We start from the raw sequence: 17,824 nt of genomic DNA on the forward strand, positions 1-17,824 counted from the left end.
GTTTCAGAGAGTGGAATTGGAAATGCTTGGCAAAGCTGTTTTGATTACCCTTTTGAATGGTTAAAATGATTCTGGGTAAATACTCTGCAGAAAACCACGTGGCAGTATGTATTGTGTAGCAGGTAACTGCTTCTATGTATTTAAAATATGTAATGCTCAATGTTTTAGGTTCTGAAATGGAAATCTTTGGTAAAGAGGTTTTGTCTATGTATGTGGATGGCTAAAGTGATTCTGGGCAAACATTTTTTCTCTGTACTCTAATTGCTTATATATTCAAATGCTGCATGTACCTATTTGTTTATTGGTTGGTTTATTTTCATAAATTACTCATGAGTTAAAGCTGATGATTAGTGGAAGAGGGAATGAAGTAATGTATCTATAATTTTGTTTTGTTAGATAAATATGGAAGCTATCAGGTCCTAAAAAATACGTCCTAAAATTATCTAAATATGGGATATTGGTGTTACGAGCAATCATTAAAAGATATAAAAAATATAAAGCAAGACAGAAATGAGACTGAAAATAGAGCTTTACTATGATAGTATGACACAACATGCTGAAGGCTACAGTTGCTGGAATAAAAGTATTTGGTAAAGTTAAAAAAACAAAAAAAACAATATTGCTGAATTGGTATCAGAATTAGCTTGTTTACACAGTATTTTATGGTTTTGTTGTTGTTAATTGTTGTTTTAATGATATCGTACTGAGATTCTTGTGAACTGCCCTGAGCCTGTCTATGGGGAGGGCGGGATACAAATCAAATAAATAAAATAAAAGGAAGAAACCATTCCTTCTGCCACCTCCTTCTGTGAAGAGCTGTAGCCCCAGGTTCTGCACTTCTGGCTTAAAGGAATGCACACAAATGGCTATAACGTATTTCTTGAGAAAGCTCTGAGCACAAGCACGAAGGAGAGGGGGTGCAGCAGGGGCCTGTGGCCACTTAGCTAAGCAGATTCCAAATACTGATGCAAGTACTGGGCAGGGGTCTAAAGTATTTGAACTGTTAGTAACCCAAAAGGTATTTCAAAGGTTTGGACAAAGTTGTGCAATGCACCTCTGGGTACATGGTGAAGCAGAACATGAGCACAGGGCTGCCAGGGCCACAAAGCAGCGACCCAAGTAGTAGGCCAAGTGGAGACCCAGAGGTGGAAATAACCAAGGCAAAAAAGGGGGGGCGGGAGCACGATAACAGGAAACTGGCAGAAATTCATACAATGGGGTAGGTTCTGGCTAAAGTTACAGATCTTGAATGAAAACAAAGCATTCCTTTCCCTCTCAAGTTTGGAGAAACTAGAGAGAAACCCAGTGAGTTAACCAGTGTGGACCCTTGAGTAACCAAATGTGAGAAGGAGAGAGTTCCTAGGTTCTGGGAACATTCAGGGAAATATCACAGCAGGGAAGAAATACTTTGCAGGCAGGCCACTGAAGTCAATCAGCCCAGAATGATGCATGTAACTTTAAGACCGTAATGTTGCTTACCTCACTTCGCTGGGATTTTTGGTGGAAAACTCCAACCAGCCCATACTGGGTCAGTGTGGATGGAGAATCTTTCAGAGGGAAATGCCGATGCAAGTCTAGATCTTTGCTGGCAGGAATGTTAAAGTAGTAGGATTCTTTGTATCTGAATATACTTGACTATTGAGAGGTCTTGATTAATGCCTTGAAGTCTGAGCAAAGGGAGACGCTTGTCCCTGAGTCAGCCTTTGTTCCCAGTGAGTGTTATTAAATTATGTGGAATTGTGCCTGATCCTGCCCCTTAGTTTTTGGGGATGCAGAAGGCCCAAAACTTGCTTTCAGGGTTTCAAGTGCCTGGCAGAGAAGGGAAGGTCTCAGCGGCCAAGACTGGAGGTGAAGCCCAATGATCACTCACAGAAAACCAGTTCTGAATAACTATAATAGAATCCTTCTGAACTGTTTCATCAGCGTATTCATAATACCTATGTCTGCTGGAGCAGTTCTGCCTTCCCAGCACAAGCACAGTATCACGGCTTGAGGTAGAGCTGGACCACAATTCCCCAAATGCCAAGCACAGGATGGCACTGCAGCAGCTGTTGCTGTCCATACCTCTCTGCTCTTTTAGTTTATGGAACAGTTTAGAACATCAGGACTGTTTCAGGGATTGTTTTTACTCATGCATGTTAACTAAGGCACAATTTCAGCAATGCAGCCTCCCCGTGGGGCATGAGAGAGGGGTAATGTCAGTGGTGTATTAGCTCTCCCCCCATTAAAAGGTAAACGTTTCCCCTTGCTTGAAAGTCAGTTGAATCAGACTCTAGGGGGCGGTGCTCATCTCCGTTTCCAAGTCGAAGAGCCAGCGCTGTCCAAAGACATCCAGTGGTCATGTGGCCGGCATGACTAGATGCCTACTTACTGAGATCGGAGTTCCTTTCCGGTGATGATCAGTTTTGTTTCCAGCACACCCTTTCTTGCCTGCAGATTATAAATACAAATACTGTGTTCTAGCAAACTGTGATTTACTCCATGGTGCCTTCAAAATTCTTCCCTTCCAAATTCACCTCCAGACTGTCACAGTTCTGTATCCCCCCCTCCCCCCTCCGGTATCTGCCACTCTCGTGTTTTGACTTCTGCACCTCACCGAGAGCCCTGCAAACTTCAGTTCCTCCGTGGCTTTAATTATCTTCTATTCATTCTCTTTCTCCCTTCCCACCCATCTTATCAGAGCACATGAGAGCTTGTGCACCTTGATAAATCACAGCATAAAGGCAATTCTGATGCACTCATCTGCTTGCATGTGCTGAATTTCATCACTATTCATGACCACTTGTGCTGATCAGTGAGGAGAGAGAGAGAGAGACAGAGAGAGAGCATTAATTTCATAAGGGCACCCACCATCGACATTTAGGATAGAACTCCTTCCTCTCAAAAGGTGTAGCTTATTTTAAGCACATGTGACAGCTGAGATCTGGAGAAGGCAATAAGTGAACTAGGATGTCGACTAGAATAGCCATGACTTCCTGATGGTACCTTCCACCAACACGGCTGCATATTTTTCAGCTGCTGGAATCACAGGAATCACTTCCAGGAACCTACAGCTACTTTTTTTTTAAAAAAAGTTAGATTCTGCCTTTTTACTGAAGTATTTCCAGCACAGTTAAAAAGCAAAAAGGTCCAGCAGGGCAAAAGTCAGAGGCCAACATATCTGAAAGATAGTTTTCTTCCATTTGTTCTCGTCCCTTTATTGAGATCGCTCCCTGGAAGCCCTGCTGCACTTCCCTCTTTTTTCTAAGGGACTAGGAGCGGGGACTTCTCAGTTGAGGCACCCTAGCTTTGGAATCCCTCCCCCACCAGCAGTTTTCCTGGCACCAAGGCTCACTGAGATTTTGGCGCAAGGTGTAAATTTATTTTCCCAGCCTTTCTAATTCGGTTGTGCCAATTACTGCTATTGTTTTGCTGCTGCAGCTGCTTTCAATTCGTATTTCTGATTTTTGGTAAGTGGCTGCTGGCTGGTAATATTTTTAAGCTGCTTTAACTGACATTGTCTAATGCTTTGTTCTGTGAAATGACTGCTGGTTTTCTAATATTTTATAGCAGAAGCCTTCTGGCAGTCCCTTTGATGTCTGCCAGTGCCTCTGGAGGGAGGAATTGGGGGGGGGGGAGATCTGGTACACCAGTGTCACATTAGTGCTCCTATTATCACTTCTGGTTTAAAGCAAAGGTGACACAGGATGCTCTAGCATTCTGCAAAAACTCTATGAGGTTCCCCAAATGCCAAGCACAGGAGGGCACTGCAGCAGCTGTTGCTGTCCGTACCTCTCTGCTCTTTTAGTCTATGGGACAGTTTAGAACATCAGGACTGTTTCAGGGATTGTGTTTACTCATATTTAATCCAAAAATATCCACTACCCAATTACTCCCAGGGGCTGCTGGCTGTAGCCTGGAAATCTTAAGTGGCCTGAGTCAAGGCCACCACTTCCTCACGCACAGGCCTCTGGGCTTGCATTTGCCAGATACCCTTCAGGCCCAGGACTGGGCATGGTGGGCTTGGAGAGAAAACATCTGCTGAGGAGGAAGAACCCTGAGAAAGCATATAATACCCTATGGGGGGTGATGCTCACTCCCTGAAGCAGGGCTGCAGTGAGGTTGCTTTTGGAGAGAGACTATCCTTCATCAGAAAGTGGGGGGTGAATCTGACCTAATGGGGACCAGGTATTGAAACAGTGATAAGAATCCAGCTAGATAAGTTACATTACAGGACTTTAAGAACATAAGAGAAGCCAGTGTTGGATCAGGCCAGTGGCCCATCCAGTCCAACACTCTGTCACAAAGTGACCAAAATTGCCAGGTGCCATCAGGAGGTCCAGCAGTGGGGCCAGGACACCAGAAGCCCTCCCACTGTTGCCCCCCCCACCCCGCACCAGAAATACTTTTGTTTACCAGCTGGCTCCTTTCCACGTGATTTTTGCTCTGTGTGTTTATAGCGTACTCTATAGTCACTCTTCTCCATTTTATTATTTATTACATTTATTTTGTCAAATTTCTACCCTGCCCTCCCAGCCAAGGCCGGCTCAGGGCGGATTACATAAAACGGCACATAATAAAATTCTTCCATTTTATTATTTATTACATTTATTTTGTAATTATTTTGTAATTGTAAACAATTAAAACACTTAAGACAATACCACGACCAACTGATGACATAATAAGTGCTAGTATTATTGCCCTTGATTCTAGTAACTGGTTTTACTTAACTGTTATAATATTTGGTTAATACTTTCGTCTTTTTTGTTCACTCTGCCGGGGTCCTTCACGCTTTGTACTCTGCCCTGCAGCAGGGCACCACCAACTAAAGAGAGAGCTGCTGGGGGAGGATGGGGCAGGGAAGATGCCATGGGCCCCCTCCCCAGTCAACCCCTTGAACCAGAGCAGTGGAAGCAGAGGATCCTTCGGGGCTGCATAGAGGTGGAGGGCTCCTTGGAAGGGATCCCTCATCCCCAAGAAGACATGGCACAGCCTCACCCCATTCCGCAACACAGGGCAGTGGGGGTTAGCCTCTAATGAAAAATGAATGGGGGACACTGAAACACCGGACGTCTGAGAGATTGCAGTCTAAGTGTATTTAGCACTGAAAAAGCTTGCAACTAATGTTGGCTGCTCTCTGTTGATGGAGCATGACACCCATTCCACTGTTTAAAAATCCATACTTCCCAGAGGTTTTGGCTTTAAATGAGTCTGTGTTTAAAGTCTGAGTTTTTTAAGAAAGGTCAAAGGTCTTTGCAAATCCATATAACGAAATTGTTTTCAATTTTTTTAAAAATAATTCAGATCAAAGTCACAATAAAAATAACAACACAGGTTTGACAATCGATGTAGCCGGGGCTTATGTGACTAATTACACTACGTGAAGCCTCTTTTGACAAACATAGGATTTAATAGTATTTACAGTATTTCATTCTAATTCTGAATTTGCCTCCCAGGAAAGTAAAGCAACAAAGGTAACCCCCATTACCTGCAATGGCTCCTTGTCCCACCTCTCTGCACTGAAGACCCTCTTCAACCAGTTCAATCAACATGAAACGTATTCATTCATTACATAACTGCAGCAACTATTCCACATCTTACAGGCACCTCTTTAAATAACTTGCTTACTTTACCCATCCTGGGAGGTAAGGCCACTTCAAGCGTTGCAACGCCTGTTGCCTTATAAGCTTCATTTCCGGTTCCCCGCTCAATCGTTTTACAACGTATTTCTTCCAGGAGGGCCTCTATTTCATTGGTGTTATACTTTAGCCTCGCCGAATACTGCCGTGCCAGATCCTAAGGCAACAACATGAATTTGTTAAGAACAGGAGAGCAGAAAGCATAAGGAACTTAAAAAACAGTTGCAACACGGCAGCTGTCCAAGACGTACCTTCAGCTCCGCACCAGCCTCTTTATTGCTGTCTGTATAGGGAGGTTTCCAGAGCTGAATCTTGTCTTCCCTTAAGTAGTTTTTCAGCTTTGCGGCAAAATACTTCTTCTGTGCCATCCTTGCATAAGAAAACAAATAAAACGTTTACTCTCACGTACTGTCTTTGCCCAGACAGATACTGAAAATCTTGTTCTCAACTCAAGCAGAAGCCACGCTCGATTTTTTTCAGATTCCCTATAAGAGAGCGCTCAAACTGCTACGACTCCATGTCACAATGACTTTGAAACCCATGTCGTTGAGGCTATGGTAGCCTGCTTAGGAGTGCAGGGAGGGACATTTATAAAAGCAATGAAACGGAAGCCATTAAGCCGTGACGCGGCTTGCACTTTGATAGCCAGGCATGGTGCTTTCTTCACGGGGCCTGCAGATGTTCTTAGAGGCTAGATCACACATCACGACCTTTTGCAAAGGATACTTAGGTAAGGAGATCTGAACAGTTCTAAAGCTGAGACAGAATCCCACATTTTTTGGAGTCGACTGGAAAGAAGCTGCCTTAAAGTGCTCTAAAGTGTTACTGCAAGCTCTGACTTGGAGAGTCCAGGCAAGTCAGATTTCAGAAGCTAAGCAGGGCCGACCCTGGTAAGTACTTGGATTGGAGACCTCCAAGGAATACCAGGGCCCAGACACAGAAGCAGGCAATAGCAAGCCACCTCTCTGAAATGTCCAGGTCCCACTAGGGGTTGCCAGAAGTCAACCATGATTTCCAGGCACATGCGTGTGCACACAAAATACTCGCAAAAAATAAAGTGTTATTGCAAGCTGATGCCAAGATGCACACTGCCTGTCTTGCGTGCTCCCTCCTGAAAATTAGGATTTTGTTCAAGCATTATTTGGCTTGCTCTCACAGCAGTATTACATTACGAAGCATGCATTTTTATCAGCGCAGTGTCAGTTCCAGCTTGCCTGCTATGTATATTCTAAAACAAAAATCAAATGAAAAAGCCATAAAGAATATGATACAAGCGAGCGACACACAAGACCATTCAGCAGACGCTCGGTAACAAGCAGCCGATACATTTGGAACAGATGTTTGTTGATAATTTATCATGATGATTTTATTTCATCATAGAGCCCTTCCCTTTCTTGTAAACAGGGTTTTATAAGGAGGTATTGACAAGTTAAAACCATACACTGGAAACAACTGAGAGAAAAAAATCTAGCGTCTGAGCTTGTAAACAGATTCATGGAGATGGATGCCCAATCGGCAAAGGTAGCATAAAACACAGCGCCGTGTCTTCTCCTAGGATAACTGTATGCTACGAAATCATACTACGAATCTAGGCAAATTAAAATCCTAGCTGAATATTATATGGCTGGGAGAAGTTCTAGATACAGTGACAGTGGGCCAGGGTTACCGAACAACCAGGAGAAAGGAGAAACTAGCAGATAACACTTTTCTCAGCACAGAGAAAGAGATAATGCCTGCAGATCGTCACTGCTAACAATTCCGTTACAGAGGTCAGTTGAGAAACTGGCAACATTAGCTGACCTGAAACAGAAGTGAAAGGGAAAGGCACAATCTTTAAACCACTTTTCCCAGCAAAACTCGCTACCCTGGAATATCTATAATTCCAGGAGTTCAGCTGTCGCTGTGCGTATCTGCCATCTCTCACAAGGCCTTTCACATTTTAATACCTGCCAACCATCCCAGTGAAGCCAGTCACTGCCAGATTTTCGCAGACATAGCCAATAACACCCTGCCAGCATTTTGGTATTTTTGGATTTGTGATGCAAGTAGGAAGCCAGGGGGGGAAAGTGATTCTTGGTTCCTTCCTAGGTTCTCTCTCTCTCAACATATGGCTAAGCAGAAGGTCAATGGCTTATCTTAGATTATTCCCTTCCAACCAGCCAAATCTGTGCTCTTCCTTGCCTGGCACTGCTACTTCTGTTTTGGCCAGCACAGAAAGTACAGCCCAGTGTGAGAAAGATTCCCAAGGAGCTGGAGAGAGACAGGAGATCTCAAAGAGGATGACTATAAATGAAGAGAGGAAAAACTCAGAGCATGGTGTGAAACAAATCTATAGGCCGAGCCTCTGACACATTCGAGAGACTTGCCTGTGACTGCTCAAAGATCTGGCACTGATCTTTAAACGCTGCCATCTGCTACTTGGAACTACGCAGTAACAAAAGATCCGTTTGTTTTTTTGCTTTCGTTTATAGCATGCAATTCATAACCTTTTCACACAATAGATTCGGGTGGGTAGCAGCACTGGTTTGAAGCAACAGAACAAAGTTTGAGTCCGGTGGCAACTTTAAGACCAATAAAATTTAATTGTGGGTATAAGCTTTTGTGCGAATGCACACTTCTTCACAGACATTGAAACAGACTTCACCAACCTTTACATATAGGTAGAGAAAAGGTGTGTGTGTGTGGGGGGGGAGGTTAGTTGCCAGGAAGGCCTAACTGGAGTTGAGATGCATAAGTAACTGAGCGATAAGTATAGCTGAGATTGGATTAAAGCAGTTTGAAAAACCTGTGAATAGCAGGTTTCACACAAGGTCACAGAGAGCACAAGCGAAAGGAAAATGAAAGGGGAGGGACCCAGTTCTAATTCGGCATTCTTCTGTTTGTGTAACTCCCAAATCTCCAAATTTAGCAGTAACTTTCAGCCAAGGCTGCAGTAAGAGACCCGCCAACTAGCGTACCAAGCTCTCTTTAAAAGTCAACTGCAGAGGCTTTGTGAGACACATATGTCACTGATTTAACCCCTCTCTGCTCAAACAGGATACAAATTTTCTCTCCTAAGTGCTGCACTTAGCCTTAAAGACACCTTCACCTCCTGCCCCCTACATGAATCTTGGACTTTTAATAACTGACAAACTGTAACCCAACAAGACTTGCCCATCACTATATGCTGGGGTAAGATGACTTTCACCCTATAACACAGCATATTTATTACATTTCTTTCCTATCCTTCTTCCAACCTGCAACTCAAGGCAACATACAAAAGATTCCACGAATGTCTCCTACCCACATGACATATCTTATCCAGCGCCTGACCTGCATCACACACCTTCTGACAGTACCCTTGGACAAACAGAAAGTAACCTCAAAGGATCCGAACACAGGACATTTTTTTAAAAAAACACACACATAGTATTTAAACTTAGACACAAAGGACAATTTTCAAGGGGCAAGGATTTGGTCCGCAACCAATGGAAGTGGCACATTCCCCTTCCTTCTAAAGCAAGCTGGCATGGAGAGAAGTGCCAAAGGAAAAAAATGTCATCTCTGTGATTTCTGTGGGTCAAGTTGCCCCACAAAGGCCAAAAAAACAAGGAAACAGAAGACTTGGGCTGAGGACGCTGTTTTTTGAGGATCGAGCAGATGTGGGGGAAATCGGGTGAAGCTGCGGGGCAAAATGTGGCCGCACAGCAAACAGTGGGGAAATTGACACATACAATCGGGGAAAGGGAAGAGAGCGGAGCAGCAGCTTGCGGGAAATCAGTCTGTATGTGGTTCACATTTATCTCCCAACCACATTTTTGCCCCTTCAAGAAGAGAAGAAGAGACTGGATTTATACCCCGCCCTTCACTACCCAAATGTGTCTCAGAGCGGCTTACAAACTCCTTTCCCTTCCCCTCCCCACAACAGACACCCTGTGAGGTAGGTGGGGCTGAGAGAGCACTGACAGAAGCTGCTCTTTTTCAAGGACAGCTCTTGTCAGAACTACGGCTTGCCCAAGGTCATCCAACCAGGTGTAAGCGGAGGAGTGGGGAATCAGGTTAGAGTCCGCGCACTTAACCACTACACCAAACTGGCTAATAAGGTACATGATTCTTGCCTCTCCCATGAAGTAGTATACTGAGCTCAGAGAAAGGAAAAAAAGGCAGTTTTGGAAGGTGGACTCCATTGCATTACACCCCTACTGAACTACCCCCCCCCAAAAAAAAACCCTCCACCTCCCAAGGCTCCACCTCCCAAATTTCCAGGAGTGTCCCAAGCTGGACCCCCTCCCCAACTCCACTCTCCCCAGGTTCCACCCCCTAAACTGGAGAAATTCCCAAAGCTGGAGGTCCCCCCCCTCCCAACTCCACCCTTCCCAGGCTTACGGTTGCCAGGTCTAGAAAACACCTGGCGACTTTGGGGGTGGATCCAGGAGAGGGCAAGGTTTGGGGAGGGGCCTCGGCGGGGTACAATGCCAATAGAGTCCGCCCTTCAAAGCAGCCATTTTCTCCAGGGGAGTTCATCTCTGTCAGCTGGAGATCAGTTGTGAAAGCGGGGGATTCCCAGGCCCCACCTGGAGGCTGGCAACCCTTTTTTCCAGGTGATGCCTGGAGACCTCAAGACAAAGGTCCGTTCCCCGGGAGAAAATGGCTGCTCTGGACGGTGGACTCTATGACATTGTACCCCCCCCACTCCCTGTCCTCCCCCGACAAAAAAATCCAGGCATGCCCAAAGCTGGAGTTGGCAACCCCGGGGCCGCCCTCGGAGCACTGCAAGCGAGGCCAGTCCAGCCCCCTCCCACCCATACCTACTGCGCAAGGGCTCTTACGGAAGGTTACGTTAAGGAACGAAGGCCGCTGAGGAGGAAACGAAACGGGGGAAGCGGAGAAGGGAAGGGGGGGCCTACACGCGTGTCAGAAGGCGAACGTGAGGAGGGTCTCTCTGGCGGCTCTTCCTCCATCCCCACCCACTGCGGGGCAAGGCCCACACAGCCACTCACCTGCGCGGTGCCCCCCTCCGGAGGCGCCAGGGGCAGGGCGGGAGACGGCGCGCGCGGGGGACCGTTTGGCTCGGCCGCGCTCCAGGCCGGTGGGGGGAGGAATGAAGGAGGGGGGGGCGGCGGCGAAGGGGCTGCCGGGTCTTTTCGGGAAAGGCCCTCAGAAACGAAAGTAAACACGGAGGCGCCGCCTTCTCCTCCAACGCCCCGCCCCTCCCCGTGGTGGCGTCACGTGACTGTTAGACGCCGACGAGGCCGACGACGGCGCCATTTTAGCGCCGCCCGGATCGAGGGAGGCGTAGAGCTGTCCTCCCGGGGTCCCTTTCTTGCCCTCTCCTTCCCTTTTCTGCCCAAAATAAAACCATAATGAAATATATTCTCTGCTGCTTCGGTTGTTTTTTGTTTGTTTCTGTTTTTTTATTAATCATTTCAACAAATACAACAATAATAGGTAAAGGCAAAGGTTTCCCTTGCTCGAAAGCCAGTCGAGTCCGACTCTAGGGTTGCGGTGCTCATCTCCGTTTCCAAGCCGAAGAGCCAGCGCTGTCTGAAGACGTTTCCGTGGTCATGTGGCCGGCATGACTAAACACCAAGGCGCACGGAACTCTGTGACCTTCCCACCGAAGTGGTACCTATTTATCTACTTGCAATTTCTTGCTTTCGAACTGCTAGGTTGGCAGGAGCTGGAACTAGAGACTGGAGCTCACTCCGTCATGCGGCACACTCGGGTCTGGAACTGCTGAACTACCGACCTTCCAGCCTGCAGTTCAGCGTCTTAACCACTTGAGCCACCACAGCTCTAATACAATAATAGTAGAACAAAAATAACCGACTTTTCACTACATAACACACTGTGTTTTTGTCAATATATAGTTCTCTTTAGCATCATCTCTTTGCCAGTTTGGTGTAGTGGTTAAGTGTGCGGACTCTAATCTGGGAGAACCGGGTTTGATTCCCCACTCCTCCACTTGCACCTGCTGATGTGACCTTGGGTCAGTCACAAGCTCTGGCACAGCTGTTCTTGAAAGAGCAGTTTGTGTCAGAGTTCTCTCGGCCCCACCCACCTCACAGGTTGTCTGTTGTTGGGAGGGGAAGGGAAAGGAGTTTGTAAGCCACTCTGAGACTGCAAGTGAAGGGCGGGGTATAAATCCAATCTCTTCTCCTCCTCTTCTTCTTTTGTTACAAGAGGGCTATACATTTACTATTTCTGTTATTGTCAAAAGAATTCGGGCTTTCTCAATCAAAGCGACATTTTTCCAACACAGGGTACCATTTCTCCAGGTAATTTGAAGCAGCCAAGGGGTTTTCTGATCTAATGTCTTCTGCTGTTTTGTCCATAATGGCATAATCCCAGATTTTAGAATACCAGGCTTCTATTGAAGGGGAGTTTGGCATCTTACAATTTGTGGCTATAACGTTCTTTGCAGCCAGTATTAGTATCGAAATGAGCTCACATTCTATCTTGGGAATGTTTAACTCCTGTCAAAGGTTTAGCAGGGGAAAGTAAATTTTTGAAGGTCCAGTCTGCATTGGCACCATTTTCCCTGCCACACCACAGCAGGGTTTAAAAAACAAAAAAACAGTGATTGCTATAGTGGTATAGCAATTCTCATTTTTTTTTAAAAAAAACACCCCAGTGGCATGGTGTTGAAAACTGGTGGCTAACAGAGGAAAGTACACAAAAACTCCCACATACATGCTCCATTGCCAATGTGAATATTTCTACATTTGTAGTGGCTATGGATGCTGAACAGAGAACCCTCACTGTGTAGAAGAAGCCATGTTCACAGAAATTAATCCTGCTTCAATCCTGTTTAAATGAATGGTGTAGGTTAACTTGTCCTATTCAGAAGAATACAAAACATAAATAAAAATACAAATATTCTATCAAACAATGTAATACACTGGCAGTCTGGCATGATTATCAGAGAAGCTAATAGCAGACCAGTAAGACTGCCACTATGGAATGCCATTATACTATATATTCATTTCAACAATAATGTGATGAAATGTCACCAAAATATCTGAAACAGAATTAAATAACAAGCTAAGGTTATGAGGTCAATGCTTGTGAAGCAATAAATGTGTCTAGATCAATTTGAGACTCTCCATTCACTCTCAGAGTGGGGTCGCTTAACAGCATTTTTACTCTCTCTTCCACCTCGAAAGAGAAATGCTGTTCCATGGAGATAGATTAAGATAGGTAGACTAGCCGCGTTATTCTGCAGCAGTGGGAAGAGCCAACGTCCAGTAGCGCCTTAAAGACGAGCAACATTTGTGGCAATAGAACAAGAGTTTAAGAGTCCAGTGGCACCTTTATTTTGTGCACACACATAAAACCTCACACCTTGAATAAAACTTGGTTGGTCTTCAAGGTGCCACTTGACTCAAACTTTGTTCTATCTCTATCTATCTAGTACTGCTCATACGGCTATCACCTTGAGCAGAAATCAGAACCAAAGAAAATATTTTAAAAGACCTTAGTATTATTTCTCTGAAGACCCTGATGCTGGGAAAGATTGAAGGTCAAAGAAGACAGGGATGGCAAAGGATGAGATGGTTAGACAGTGTCATAGATGCAACGAACATGAAGTTGAGCAAACTTAAGAGGACGGCGGAAGACCGGAAGGCCTGGCGAGATCTGGTCCATGGGGTCGCGAAGAGGCGGACTCGACTGTGCGACTGAACAACAACAACAACGAACAACAATTATTTCTCTTATATTTTGTTATTGCACCTATGAATTTTGCCACTGAGAGGGTGACAGGATCATTGGTATCCGATAGTAGCCATGACACCTGGGCTTGCACATTTAGCAGTTTCATATCCTTAAGTAAAGGGGTCACTAAATTAGCCCTCAACTCATCGAATATAGGGCACTCCATAATCATATGTTCAATGGGTTTTGATTGTATGATATGAGCATCTTGACTCTAACCAGCCCTGCCTGGCAAGTAACTCCCCTACCTACATTTAAGGCTTGAGGAAGTCGGTTTCAATGTATCTGTAAAAGTGTGCATGCACACAAAAGCTTAGACCCAGAATTAAACTTTGGTGGTCTTAAAGGTGCCACTGGACTCAAACTTTGCTCAGTTGTACATGTGTGTGTGTGCTTGTGTGCGTTAAGTGCAAGTCGCTTCCGAGTTATGGTGACCCCATGAATCAATGTCCTCCAAAATGTCCTATGGTTAACAGCCTTGCTCAGGTTTGCAAATGGAGGGCTGTGGCTTCCTTGATTGAGTCTATCCATCTCCTGGTGAGTCTTCCTCTTTTCCTGTTGCCTTCAACTTTCCCTAGCATTATTGTCTTTTTCATTGACTCTTGTCTTCTCATAATGTGACCAAAATACGGTAGCCTCCGTAGGTCATCTAAGGCCCCTGCCACACGGGGGGAAATTGATGCGGCCAAAGTGCGGCTTTGTAAAGCCACACCAAAAGAAACACGCAGTGGCGGGATCAGACGGATCCCATGAGCCGCTGCGCAGTTGCTCCCCGGCACGATCAGATGCCGGGGAGAAAGCCACAGAAGGGAGCGCGAGGCAGCCAGCTGCGCATGTGACCAAAATACGGTAGCCTCAGTTGGTCATCTAAGGCCCCTGCCAAACGGGGGGAAATTGATGCGGGCAGCCAAAGTGCGGCTTTGTAAAGCCGCACCAAAAGAAACACGTGATGGCGGGATCAGACGGATCCCGTGAGACGCTGCGCAGTTGTTCCCCGGCACGATCAGATGCCGGGGAGAAAACCATGGAAGGGAGCGCGAGGCAGCCAGCTGCGCATGTGTGCGCATGCGCCGTTCGGCTGGGAGCCTCGAATGCTCCTGAAGACAGGTGCGCCGGCAATCCCACGGCCGTGCTTGCTGCGCCATTTTAGGTAAGTCCTCCTCTTTTGCTGGTTCTTGGCATATGCTAATGAGTTATGCTAATGAGTTCCCCTAGCTCTTTTTCTACAAAACTACCCCTGGATGCAGCCAAGGTGCAGCTTTGTAAAGCCGCACCAAAAGAAACACGTGATGGCGGGATCAGACGGATCCCGTGAGACGCTGCGCAGTTGTTCCCCGGCACGATCAGATGCCGGGGAGAAAGCCATGGAAGGGAGCGCGAGGCAGACAGCTGCGCATGTGTGCCTCGAATGCTCCTGAAGACAGGTGCGCCAGCGATCCCACGGCCGTGCTTGCTGCGCCATTTTAGGTAAGTCCTCTTCTTTTGCTGGTTCTTTTTTTCAGCGCATTTTCGGCCTGAAGGGCCAGATCGGGGACGGGTGTGCGCTGCTTCCCAGATATTGCAGTGTGCTCGCGCCCGTTTGCTGCGCCCCCGATCCGTCCCTCTTTCGGCCCAAAACCTCCCGTGTGACCGAGGCCAAAATCTCCATCCATCCATCGTCTTCATACATAGGGTGAGGAACAACAACTGTAGGGCCAAATGGAACAACCTGCAATAGGAATCTCTAGCTTTGCTTAGTCTCATGTACTTCAATTTCCCTCATTTTTCTTTGTTCCTAAGTTCATCTGTGTGTGTCAGGTCAAGTTTATTTGGTACGTAACCAGCACAAATAGGTTGTAGCCATGTTTTACCTCCGTCAGTAATACAACCAGGGCTATTTTTGGGCAGGAACACACAGGAACGGAGTTCCGGCTGGCTCCCAAGTTGGCCACGCCCAGCAGGAACTCATTAGCATAATGGGCCACACCCAACAGCAGAAACTCATTAGGATTGGCTACATTAGGGGTGTGCGGCCTAACATGCAACCGAGTTCCTGCTACAGAAAAAGACCCTGGGTTTTGACCACAAACAAGGTAAACAGAATAACAAGCAAAAGGTGGGTGTGGCTGGATGAGCACACTTCTGGTAACATGGGGGTGCGGCCTAATGTGCTAATGAGCTGTGCTGTCAGGGGTGTGGCCCAATATGCTAATGAGTTCCTGCTGTTGGGTGTGGCCTATTATGCTAATGAGTTCCTGCTGGGCTTTTTCTACAAAAAGAGCCCTGAAATACAACTGTAACAATTTTAAAAATTGAGACAGTTTTCTTCTGTGTGGGTGTGTGCGCGCACACACCAATTATTCCACCTGTCTAGGACACCATTCCGTGAATCTGTCAAAATGGATTCTGGACCGTCAAAGGTTGTGGCACCATACACTCAGTAACATGTAAAGGTGCTAAAGGACTCTTAGGGTTCCCAACTTTAAGGTGGAGTTCTCTGGAAATTACCACTGATCTCTGGACTACAGAGATCAATTCCTCTGGAGAAAATGGCAGCTCCAGCAGGTAGACTCCCTGGCATCACATGCCTATGGAGCTCCTTTCCCCAAACCTGGCCTCCCTAGGCTCCACCCCCAAACCTTCAGGAATTTCCTAACCTGGAGTTGGGAACCCTAAACTGCATACAAGCTCAGCAGCAGGAATTGCTTATTATGGTACTGAAAAGTGCTGTGTATACTAATGAAATGACAACAGCAACAACCAACCTTGAGAGCCAGTTTGGTGTAGTGGTTAGGAGTGCAGACTCTAATCTGGGAGAACTGGGTATGATTCCCCACTCCTCCACGTGCAGCTGCTGGCATATCCTTGGGTCAGTCACAGTTCTCTCAGAGCTGTTCTGTCAAGCAGTTCTCTCAGAGCTCTCTCAGCCACACCTACCTCACAGGGAGTCTGTTGTGGGGAGAGGAAGGGAAAGGGATTGTAAGCCATTTTGAGACTCCAAGTGAAGGGTGGGGTATAAATCCAATTGCCTCCTTCTCCTCCTCCTCCTCCTTCTTGACTTTTTGAGCCACGGGATTGTGAAATAGTTGTGTTTAGTGTGCATGCCCTGTGCAGATCTCAGTCTGGTGTAGACATTACAGCAACCTTCTAACTTTTACAGCTACGTGAGCCATCTGCTTCTGTGAGCAGTGTAACATCTCAAAGGGTAACACAATGGAAGATCACACCAGCTACTGCTGTGACAAGAAAAATGACAAAATGTATTTTTTCCCCCTTCTCACAGAAGTAGCTACTGTGATCTTCCTTACGGCCCTTCTTCAGATGTTAATTTATACACTGAAAAACAAAAGGAAACTCTTTCACAATATAAGATCGACACTGGCTTTCAGTAGCAGACAATGCATAAAATAACATATCTCACAGCAAGAAACAATCAAACAGACCAAAAAAAAAATGCCAGGGTGGATACAACGTAGTTCTATATTTCTAACGTCTCTTTCCCATAAAATAGCAATGCTTTCATGGATATGAATCATGTTATACTGTCATTATTTAATTAACATACACACAAAAAGCAAATGTATTTTCTGGCCTGCATCTGAGAAAATAACGTGGAAAAACACAACAGATGGAATATATGTACTACATTCATTCTTGGAAATGACAATAAAACAAGCGTCATCTGAATGGTGCATTCACTAATTTTTACAAAGTACAAAGTCATTGTATGAGTTAATAATCTTTGTTAACAGGGTTCTAAAAGTGGCATCGCATCTTGCCAGTCCAGACAGTTAAATCAGTGATGTAAACCTCTGTTCGATTCAAGTCATACATAGCTTTCAGAAATGCTGTTTTCATTGTTTTGAAACATAAGGCAATCAAATTCCAGTTCCTAAAGCTCAGTAGTTTGTGGGAAAACAGAATTTCTGTATCATGACAAAAATTACATTTTAAATAATTACATTTATATCTGGAATGGACAGAAAAGGGATTCCTTTTCAAAGGGCCACTTGGAGTTTGCTTAGATGGGTCCAGGAATCCCAGACTAATAATGTGAGAATTGCCTGACTGGGTCAGACCAAAGGTACAGGTAGATCAACATCTTCCCAGACTAGGGATGCTAGCGTCCAGGTGGGACCTGGGGATCAATGTTCCCTCTAAGCTGAGTTAGTGTGAGCTAGCTCAGAGTTTTTTAGCCTCCGGCTCACACATTTTTGTCTTAGCTCAGGAAGGATGGCTCCAGAGCAAACTAATTTATGCAGTAGCCAGATCGCTCATTCACAACTTTAATGCCAGTAGCTCCCAAAGTAGAATTTTTGCTCACAAGACTCCACAACTTAGAGGGAGCATTGCTTGGGGATCCTATGAAATTACAGCTCATCTCCAGACTACAGAGATCAGTTGCCTTGAAGACAAGGGTCATTTTGTAGGAAAAGAGGAGCAGGAGCTCATTAGCATAACTCATTCGCATAACTTATTTGCATATGCCACACCCCCTAACATCACTGGAAGTGTGTCAGAAGGCAACACCC

The 17,824-nt window shown here is 45.7% G+C and overlaps 1 protein-coding gene across 2 annotated transcripts in view; it reads right to left on the reverse strand.

Annotated features, from left to right (window-relative positions):
* The window catches only part of NUB1 (negative regulator of ubiquitin-like proteins 1), a 28,945-nt gene extending 18,174 nt beyond the window's left edge, over nt 1–10,771 (reverse strand). Inside the window, exons 1-4 of one of the 2 annotated variants that reach the window (XM_015423050.1) lie at nt 10,598–10,771; nt 5,870–5,987; nt 5,608–5,775; nt 2,372–2,430 (exon numbers count right to left, since the gene is read on the reverse strand). In XM_015423050.1, coding sequence (XP_015278536.1) covers nt 2,372–2,430; nt 5,608–5,775; nt 5,870–5,986 — 344 coding nt within the window. In that variant the 5' untranslated portion in view covers nt 5,987; nt 10,598–10,771. Of the gene's footprint in view, nt 1–2,371; nt 2,431–5,607; nt 5,776–5,869; nt 5,988–10,597 lie in introns of those variants that run through there. The other variant, XM_015423051.1, reaches the window with a different exon arrangement.
* Nucleotides 10,772–17,824: the final 7,053 nt, after the last annotated feature.

The sequence above is a fragment of the Gekko japonicus genome, unplaced genomic scaffold (assembly GCF_001447785.1).
Source record: "Gekko japonicus isolate JY-2015 unplaced genomic scaffold, Gekko_japonicus_V1.1 scaffold253, whole genome shotgun sequence".
Taxonomy (NCBI): domain Eukaryota; kingdom Metazoa; phylum Chordata; class Lepidosauria; order Squamata; family Gekkonidae; genus Gekko; species Gekko japonicus.